We start from the raw sequence: 10,612 nt of genomic DNA, 5'->3' as shown, positions 1-10,612 counted from the left end.
ATTGCTTTTAGATCACATTATAATATAATACATATACAGTCTAAAGATATAATTCGTGAAAAGTGAAAAATCACCACGATTGGGAATGAACGTGATCGAATCACGAGTGATTCAAAAGTGGCAATTGACGCCATCTTTAGTAGACACTAATATATATAGTCGTAGCCATATTGTGTCTATCGTGTATAAATGTGTGTATCGAAGAGTGATATACAATTGTAAAGGGACAGCAATAATAATATAAGAAATATAAATTACATGTAATGGTAATGGCTGCAGTTAAGCAAAACACAAAACGGTCGAAATGGGCTTTGGATTTTGCACATAAGTTAGTAATCATCCTATTCAATTTACGTCTTTGAAGTAAAAATCGTTATGTTTACTAATTACAATTTCTTGCAATACATCGAATTGCATGAAATCGTCTGAAATTTCTATGTAGCGTATGATATTACTCATAGAAACTAAATGTATCAATGAAAATTGTTTCTCAATTATATCGTAGATTTCAATACATAATTAACAAGTGTATAGGTTATGAAATACGATATTAATTATGTAGTTGCCTCGCGTCATATTGTGAACTAATTAAAAATTGAAAGCGTTTATAATTAAAATGTTAATCTTAAGTTTTTCATCTGAGAGTTAATAAAATGTAATTATTCTTATTTGTACATTTTGTTAACATTTGGTTGCTATGGATACAAAACTTATAATGTCTTTTGTAGAAGCAAACAAGACAAAAATGCGGACGTCCCCTTTCCACCAGGTTATACACCCGTTGCTTCATTCCATGCAGCAGATTCTATCAGAGAAACAGATTCTAATCATTTGATAATGAAAAAGTCATGGGATCTAGCATTAGGTCCTTTGAAACAAGTTCCAATGAATTTATTTATTATATATATGGCAGGTAACTCTATCGCAATATTTCCTATTATGATGGTTGGTATGTTGATCATCAGGCCAGTGAAAGCGCTATTTACTCTTCAACAAAGTAAGTATTATATTACTATGTATTTTTATATATACAACATTCCATAATACGTAGTATTAACCCTTAACGGCCCGACTTTTAATCATGTATATCGACCGGCAACTCCAACTTATTCTCGTCATACTTAGACTCGCAAGTTTTTAACTGTCAGATTTGAAATGCTACAATAACATGTAAATAACAATATTAAAATCATTCAAAACAATTTTTGTTCATCTCAGAAGCAATATAATTTTGATTACAATATTTATATTAATTATAATTGAGCAACGTGTGGAATTTTTTAAAACATTCATTGGGATGCAAACCGGGTTTGCGTTCACAGATCTCACAGTAGAAAACTGTTTTTTCACCGCGTTACTTCCTTTTGGTGAACAAACAAGACACTTTTTATTTGTAAACAATTACCGATAACGATCCAAAAGTACATTTGTGCACGAGAGAGCAATGGAGCGTTAAGGGTTAAGTTTTCTACGTGTTATTGATTGTCCATTGTATGGAAGCCAGTAGAAGTTAAATAGGGGCGAACAGAAATATTTGTGCTATTATTTTGAAAATTGTACTTTTTTATAGCATTTAAAGTAATCGAAGGAACTCATGCTTTTGGCCAGAAATTTGTGTACTTTCTGGGGCAGCTGGTAAACATTGCATTGGCTTTGTATAAATGTCAATCTATGGGACTACTTCCGACGCATGCATCCGATTGGTTGGCATTCGTCGAACCACAGGCACGATTGGAATATTCTGGTGGTGGATTTATATATGTATGACGTAAGATATAATTAAATTGAAAGTGTTATATATATACTTAAGGAAAGATAACTGTTGTAAATTTAGGTATATTTTACTTTGTGCATAAATTATAAAAAGTTACACACATTATATAAAAATGTTTTATTAAAATAAAATCAAAAAGACTATGCGTTATGACTGTGTGTTACATGGTTATATACATATGTGTAAAATACATTTAAATATATTCTGTCAACATAATACATATATATATATATCATCACATTTGTATATACATATATGTGTGTGCGTGTATGTGTCAAGGTATCCTAGTTATTACTTTTTTTTATATTCATCTGTAAATTCCTTTATTCGTTCAATTATCTTAGAAGGGTCATCCACACGAGGTACCTTAAATAGATCAAAAATTATTTTGCAATTTTAGTAATCATCTCTTTATATAGCCAATTCAATACGTTATATCAGAGAACTGAAAGTGCCTTACCTCGTAATTTTGGCTTATGTACATACCAGCATAAACTCCAATGCTTAAGGTTATCTGAACGAAAAACAAAGAATATTTTCAATATTTCTATCGTGTACGAAATTATAAAAATAATTGGTTAAACTTACCAAAAACTTAAACATTCTTATCATTTATTATTACTCTTATAGTTACGTATGACTAAAGTGTATCTCTTTGAAATTTAAATAGACTTTTACTAAACCAAATTGAAATTTCTATGATTTCTTGACAAATATTTGATCTTGTACTTTACTCCGAAACGATACGTCACGATTATTTCCGTATTTCTTGATGTTTCTAAATTACACAAAGGTTAAAATTGTTACTCTACTATTAGAAAATTCTGGTTAAATTCTGGTTTTATCGACAAAAATATTACTCTTAACTGCATTGAACGTACAACGTAGAAAGTACCAACGTTTTCAGTGAAAAGATACATCGATACACCTGTTACTATATATATGTAGATAACTTGATTTCATACTACTTGTGCGCATGTGTTAAAGCGGGACATTTAATTGAGTTTTACATAAAAATTGATTTTAATTTAAAGAACGTCATCCCTCGCAAAATTTATTTCTTAGATTAAGCAATTTCTTCCTAACCAAAATCTTAACATATATAATTACAAAGAAAATACAAATTTACATTAATCAAATGTGTATAGAGTGACCTTAAAACACTTATTTTATTTATATCGCCCCATTAATGCTTAAGTAACTACACATTTACGTACCGGAAACAATTGCAAGAGAAAGCAGGACAGAGATCTAACAATACGATTTTAAGCATACAGGGTGTCCCATTTATTGTGGTCACTTTTAGATTTAACGGTATCATTGAAATTTCATTAGAGTATTGTGCTCAAAAAGATGCAGTTTAGATTACAAGAAATCTTTTATAACTCTACATTTAAACATTCGACTTGTTGGGTTTAATTATAACCTCTAAATTCGTATTTCAACTTTGAAATTTCATTAAACGATCGAGTATTGTTCCTAAAAAGATGCAGTTTAGATTTCAAGAAATCCTTTATAATTCTGCATTTAAATATTCGACTTGTTGAGTTTAATTATAACCTCCAATTTCGTATTTCAACTTTGAAATTTCATTGAACGAGTATTGCGCTTAAAAAGATGCAGTTTAGAATTCAAAAAATCTTTTATAACTCTACATTTAAACATTCAACTTGTTACGTTTAATTATAACCTCCAATCTCGTATTTCAACTTTAAAATTTCATTAAACGAGTATTACGCTTCAAAGATACAGTTTAGATTTCAAAAAATCCTTTATAATTCTACATTTAAACATTCGACTTGTTGCCTTTTCATTATAACCTCCAATTTCGTATTTCAACTTTAAAATTTCATTAAACGAGTATTACGCTTCAAAGATACAGTTTAGATTTCAAAAAATCCTTTATAATTCTACATTTAAACATTCGACTTGTTGCCTTTTCATTATAACCTCCAATTTCGTGTTTCAACTTTGAAATTTCATTAAACTAGTATTACGCTTCAAAGATACAGTTTAAATTTCAAAAAATCTTTTATAACTCTACATTTAAATATTCGACTTGTTGCATTCAATTATAACCTCCAATTTCATATTTCAACTTTGAAATTTCATTAAACGTGTATTACGCTTAAAAAGGCAGTTTAGATTTCAAGAAATCCTTTATAATTTTGCATTTAAATATTCGACTTGTTGAGTTTAATTATAACCTCAAATTTCGTATTTCAACTTTGAAATTTCATTAAAAGATCGAGTATTGTTCTTAAAAAGATGCAGTTTAGATTTCAAGAAATCCTTTATAATTTTACATTTAAACATTCGACTTGTTGTGTTTAATTATAACCTCTAATTTTGTATTTCAACTTTGAAATTTCATTAAACGAGTATTACGCTTCAAAGATACAGTTTAGATTTCAAAAAATCCTTTATAATTCTACATTTAAACATTCGACTTGTTGCGTTTAATTATAACCTCCAATTTCGTGTTTCAACTTTGAAATTTCATTAAACAAGTATTACGCTTAAAAAGATGCAGTTTAGAATTCAAAAAATCCTTTATAATTCTACATTTAAACATTCAACTTGTTACGTTTAATTATAACCTCAAATTTCGTATTTCAACTTTGAAATTTCATTAAAAGATCGAGTATTGTTCTTAAAAAGATGCAGTTTAGATTTCAAGAAATCCTTTATAATTTTGCATTTAAATATTCGACTTGTTGAGTTTAATTATAACCTCAAATTTCGTATTTCAACTTTGAAATTTCATTAAACGAGTATTACGCTTCAAAGATACAGTTTAGATTTCAAAAAATCCTTTATAATTCTGCATTTAAATATTCGACTTGTTGAGTTTAATTATAACCTCCAATTTCGTATTTCAACTTTGAAATTTCATTAAACAAGTATTACGCTTAAAAAGATGCAGTTTAGAATTCAAAAAATCCTTTGTAACTCTACATTTAAACATTCGACTTGTTGCATTCAATTATAACCTCCAATTTCGTTTTTCAACTTTGAAATTTCATTAAACTAGTATTACGCTTCAAAGATACAGTTTAGATTTCAAAAAATCCTTTATAATTCTACATTTAAACATTCGACTTGTTGAGTTTAATTATAACCTCCAATTTCGTATTTCAATTTTGAAATTTCATTAAACAAGTATTACGCTTAAAAAGATGCAGTTTAGAATTCAAAAAATCCTTTGTAACTCTACATTTAAACATTCGACTTGTTGCATTCAATTATAACCTCCAATTTCGTTTTTCAACTTTGAAATTTCATTAAACTTGTATTACGCTTCAAAGATACAGTTTAGATTTCAAAAAATCCTTTATAATTCTACATTTAAACATTCGACTTGTTGAGTTTAATTATAACCTCCAATTTCGTATTTCAATTTTGAAATTTCATTAAACAAGTATTACGCTTAAAAAGATGCAGTTTAGAATTCAAAAAATCCTTTGTAACTCTACATTTAAACATTCGACTTGTTGCATTCAATTATAACCTCCAATTTCGTATTTCTTCTTTGAAATTTCATTAATCGTGTATTGCGCTTAAAAAGATATAGTTTAGATTTCAAAAAATCCTTTATAATTTTACATTTAAACATTAGACTTGTTGCGTTTAATTATAACCTCCAATTTCATATTCCAACTTTGGGATTCAAGCCATAGAAAGTTCTATGATCAGACAATTTTAACTTTCTCTAACTGTAATTTTTTATATATCAAATATATGGAACATTAATAATAAGTATCAAACCTAATATCACAATTCATAACGAACAAATAATTCGATATTGTTCGAAACGTATTAGAAGAATTTAAATTTATTAAAAATTTGTATTTCTCAAAAACGACGTAAATCGTCAAGTTATTTTTAAAGGACAAATCCAGCGACTTTTATGAAACATTTATGCAATTCACCTACTTTTTCCGTGTAATACGGTCGTATTTACCTTCAGCTTTCTTCCGCAGGAAGATGGACCTAAAAAATTCAGTCCAAGATGCGTACAAAGTGGCTCTCAGCACCGGCATCTACAACAGCAGGTTGTGAAACGATGGAGGGAGATCGGCTTGTATGATCGACCTAGCAAACTTCGTACTGGTACGTATTCCGCTTTAGTACGCGGGCTAACTAACATCACCGTGTGGTCAGTGTACACACGAGGGGATTCTTTTCTTTCCATGTTCCACGTACCTATTCGCGTGTTCTCTTCGTTCGACAAGTTTTTGTTCCATCTCGAACGAGACGGTCGCGATTGCAATCTCTCCTTGAGAGAGCTGTAGGTTATTGGTGGAAAGTAAACACTGGACCTTTCGCGGTGTACGACATTACGAAAAGAAAAGATTAAGAAGCGTTTCTCTACGAAAGATTCGCAATAGTGTATCGACAGTTGATTTTTTATACCTTTACCAAACCGTTAAACAACTATTGCAGTGCATGTATACTGTACGAGGTGAAACTTTGTTCGGCGAGCGGAGATTTGAGACGAGTTTCGGTGTGTCGACACAATCGCACATACACGTTGGACTTAATGACCGGTGTTAAAATTATTGGAAAATAGTCTGAACATGTCACCTGCGATCTCGAAGACAAGCAACGTGGGGAACGGGACCAATGCAATCCCTGACAAGGATCGCGTAAGTATCACGAACGCTAAATCAGTGCACGATTTATTTTAACGAGGAAAACAATTTAATAGCAACGTTTGATCGGTAACGTTCCACATTCGAGGCCTTTCTCTTATTAAACGCACGAAAAGTGTATCGACTTACACGATAAAGTAGAAATCGATCGAAATTTAATTTTTCAATTCTCGAAACTCGAAACTCTCGATTAGAATTCTCATTAAAATTTTTTTAAAATTCTTAATCAATTTTCGACAAATTCGATGAAATATAACGCTTCATCGAAAGTGAAAAATTGTACTATTACTATTCATTACTATGTTTTTTGCTCGACTGACATTTCAATCTTATTTATTCGTAATAAACGATAAATAAAATTTATCTATATCGTAAGATAAAATAAATAATTAATGTCTTGTCAACGATACTTAATTTTTTAGCAACGTTTCTTTGAGTTTATTCTCGTTTTGATTTACGTCCTTGGCCATTCGATGAAAATATAAATGAACACAACTAAGTATATTAACTGTGTCATTTCCGTTATTTGATTGTAAATTATGATTCTCTGAATACTAAACTCCTGCGGTAGGAGAACGGTAGTTTCCCCCTACCAAGTGCCCCTATAAACTCTGGTTTTCTTTCAATTCAATCGCGCTAGCATTTTGAAACCTCTCACATTACGACGAGAAAGTAAAAAAAAAAAATGGCGGAAGGACTGTGACCCAAAGAAGTCCTAATATTCAAAACATTACTTTGATATTACGATTTACACATCACCCTTTTAAAAATCATATTTTTTAATGTTATTCATACATTGTTAAACGAATCTACACATTTTTTTTAACGATTTATATTTGAAAAATATTATAAAGTGTGTTCAGTTTTGTTCATCATTGTCTTTTTGAAAATATATGCATACTTAATTGCATCATATGTGTAAATAGGTATTTTAATTGCAAAACAATTCGAAGAAATACTATTAATCCGCGACAGTAATTATCACTGTGCATGCACAGTCTGCAAACATTTTTTTGTGCAATTATGCGTGTTGCAATAACAAGTACGCATACGTACTATTTGCTCTCGTTTATGCATTACACGATTATGACTATATGAATTAATTCATGATAGAAAATACACGTCATACAGGGTGTTCCAACCAACTGGGGAAAGGTACATCTCTAAAACAGTTAGAAATCGAGAAAGTAGTAAATTCGAAATTTTAATTTTAATTTTGCCTTATGAGATTTTTTCTATTTTAAATCATTTTGGAGATACAGATTTTCCTAGGTGTACTTAGTGTACTTAGATGATTCTTCTTTTTGAGTATTATTCTTATTTTTTTATTATTATTATTATTATTATTTTTCTTCTTATTATTATTCTTTATTTTCTTATTTTCTTTATTTTTTTATTTTCTTATTCTTTATTTTCTTATTTTCTGTATTTTTTTATTTTCTTATTCTTTATTTTCTTATTTTCTTTATTTCTTTATTTTCTTATTCTTTATTTTCTTATTTTCTTATTCTTTATTTTCTTATTTTCTTTATTTTTTTATTTTCTTATTCTTTATTTTCTTATTCTTTATTTTCTTATTTTCTTATTTTCTTTATTTTTTTATTTTCTTTATTTTTTTATTTTCTTATTCTTTATTTTCTTATTTTCTTTATTTTTTTATTTTCTTTATTTTTTTATTTTCTTATTCTTTATTTTCTTATTTTCTTTATTTTTTTATTTTCTTATTCTCTATTTTCTTATTTTCTTATACTTTATTTTCTTATTATTCTTATTTTTAAATATTATTATTTTCTTCTTATTATTATTCTAATTATCCTTATTTTTTAATTATTATTATTATTATGATTTTATGTGGATTATTAGGCATTGTTCGTTGAAATTAGAGGATTATTTATCGAAATAAAATTGCATGAATATTTTCGAAAAAAATAATCGATCTAAGAGATGTCAGTCAAGTGGCAAAGTATAGTAAAAAGAAAGTCATGTCAACATAGTTGATGAATTGCCAAAAGTATCAATGTGAAACGATACTAACGTGACCTAAACGAATAATTTATTTTTTTAACGTTATAATTAATCAATATGAATATTGAACACATCTATTAGATATACGATTTTATGAGTTGTAATTAACATCTTGTTGAATTAATCAACGGTAAAAAAAGACCTTTGTGACGTGTTACAAGCCGTTTTCGTAAAGAAAAATGAAGATTTATTTTGTTTTTAAATAAAACAGTCCCTCGTGTTTATTATGAATTAGATATACAGGGTGTTTGGCCAACCGTAGGAAAAATTATAATGGGAGATTCTAGGGGCCAAAATAAGACGAAAATCAAGAATATCAATTTGTTGATTGAGGCTTCGTTGAAAAGTTATTAAAAAATGAAATTAAAAAATTTCAAATCATTTTGAAAAAATTATTTTCCTTCGTGGGGGTTAATTACAATTATTTTTGGTGAATAGACATACCCCCGAAATCCTATCCACTTTCTAGAAAAAAATTCGAGAAGGTGTGAAATTTTTCGACGAAAAAAAAATATTTCAAATCCTTCTGAAAAAATTACTATCGGTTGCAGGCGTCGATTACAATCATTTTTGGTCATTACACATACCCTCGAAACCCTACCCACTTTCGAGATAAAAATTCTAGAAGGTATGAAATTTTTCGACAAAATTAAAAAATTTCAAATTATTCTAAAAAAATTAATTTCGGTTGCGGGGGTCAATTACAATCATTTCTGGTGAATAGACATACCCCCAAAATACTGCGCATTTTCGAGAAAAAAATTCCTTTCCGAAAATATAATCTGAAATGGTTCCCCGAGATTTCATGTGAATCTTTAAAACATCATAACTCCTGAACGGATTGGACGATTTTAATGTTTCAAAAGGCAAACAACGCGTATTTTGGTGAAGAATATGTAGAAATTCTAACAATATTGAAAAAGTTATTCCTTGACTCCGCAAAATCAGAAAAACTCCATAAAAATGGTCCAATTTTCAAACGGCAATAACTCCTACAATAGCGAATATATTTCGATGAAACTTTTTTCTGAAGTAGAGCTCATGGGTACCTACAAAAAAGTATTAGACAATTTTTCTATACGGCGTCAAACAAAATTACTAAAAATGAAAAAGGAATTTTTAAGAAAAATCGATGGGGGGTAGATGCCTAAATTTTTCGACGAAAAAAAAAAGTTTCAAATCGTTCTAAAAAAATTATTTTCATTTGCAGGGGTCGATTATAATAATTTTTGGTGAATAGACCTATCCCCGAAATTCTACCCACTTTCTAGAAAAAAATTCGAGAAGGTGTGAAATTTTTCAACGGGGAAAAAAAATTTCAAATCATTCTAAAAAAATTATTGTCGGTTGTGAGGGTCAATTACGATCATTTTTGGTCATTACACATACCCCTGAAATCCTACTCACTTTCTAGAAAAAAATTCATTACCGAAAATATAATCTGAAATGGTTCCCTGATATTTCATGTGAATCTTTGAAACATCATAACTCCTGAACGGATTGAAGGATTTTAACGTTTAAAAAAGCAAACTAGGCGTATTTTGGTGGAGAATATGTACAAATTGCAAAAATATTCGAAAAGTTGGTCCTTGACCCCGCAAAGTTAGAAAAACCCCATAAAAATGGTGCAATTTTCAAACAGCCATAACTCCTACAATAGTGAATATATTTCAATGAAACTTTTTTCTGAAGTAGAGCTCATGGGCCCCTACAAAAAAGTATTAGACAACTTTTCTGTAGGACGTCAAGCAAAATTACTAAAAATCAAAAACGAAGTTCTAAGAAAAATCGACGGAGGGTAGATGCCTAAATTTTTCGACGAAATTGAAAAGTTTCAAATCATTTTGGAAAAATTATTATCAGTTGCGGGGGTCAATTACAATCATTTATGGTGAATACACCTACCCCCGAAATCCTACCCATTTTCGAGAAAAAAATTCATTACTGGCGGTACTTTAAACGTTACTAACTTTTTAATAAAGCCTCCATCAACAAATTGGTATTCTTGATTTTCGTCTTATTTTACCCTCTAGAATCTCCCATTAAATTTTTTCCCAGTACTGGTCGAACACCCTGTATATTAATCTATTATTTTTTCTTTCATCTTAAATGGAAGGTGGTATTATTCTTTCGTTATTTGGATTTTTATTTAAGAGAA

General features: G+C 29.1%; 2 protein-coding genes across 3 annotated transcripts in view; both read left to right on the top strand.

Annotated features, from left to right (window-relative positions):
- Positions 1 to 142: 142 nt before the first annotated feature.
- Positions 143 to 1,990, top strand: Emc4 (ER membrane protein complex subunit 4). The gene is made up of 3 exons (XM_076780412.1): positions 143 to 328; positions 729 to 997; positions 1,571 to 1,990. The coding sequence occupies exons 1-3, from the start codon at positions 264 to 266 to the stop codon at positions 1,765 to 1,767; spliced, it is 531 nt and encodes a 176-aa protein (XP_076636527.1). The 5' UTR covers positions 143 to 263; the 3' UTR covers positions 1,768 to 1,990.
- A 3,915-nt stretch (positions 1,991 to 5,905) lies between these two features.
- Positions 5,906 to 10,612, top strand: part of Fatp1 (Fatty acid transport protein 1) — a 41,296-nt gene continuing 36,589 nt past the window's right edge. For both annotated transcript variants that reach the window (XR_013080931.1, XM_076780829.1), the window contains exon 1: positions 5,906 to 6,423. Coding sequence is in view for 1 of the 2 variants with exons in the window: in XM_076780829.1 (XP_076636944.1) it covers positions 6,355 to 6,423 (69 nt within the window). In the remaining variant the exon portion in view is untranslated. The remainder of the gene's footprint in view (positions 6,424 to 10,612) is intronic.

This window comes from Colletes latitarsis, chromosome 13 (assembly GCF_051014445.1).
Source record: "Colletes latitarsis isolate SP2378_abdomen chromosome 13, iyColLati1, whole genome shotgun sequence".
Lineage (NCBI taxonomy): Eukaryota > Metazoa > Arthropoda > Insecta > Hymenoptera > Colletidae > Colletes > Colletes latitarsis.
Note: the sequence above shows the minus strand (reverse complement) of the source record. Positions and strands in the feature narration are given on the sequence as shown.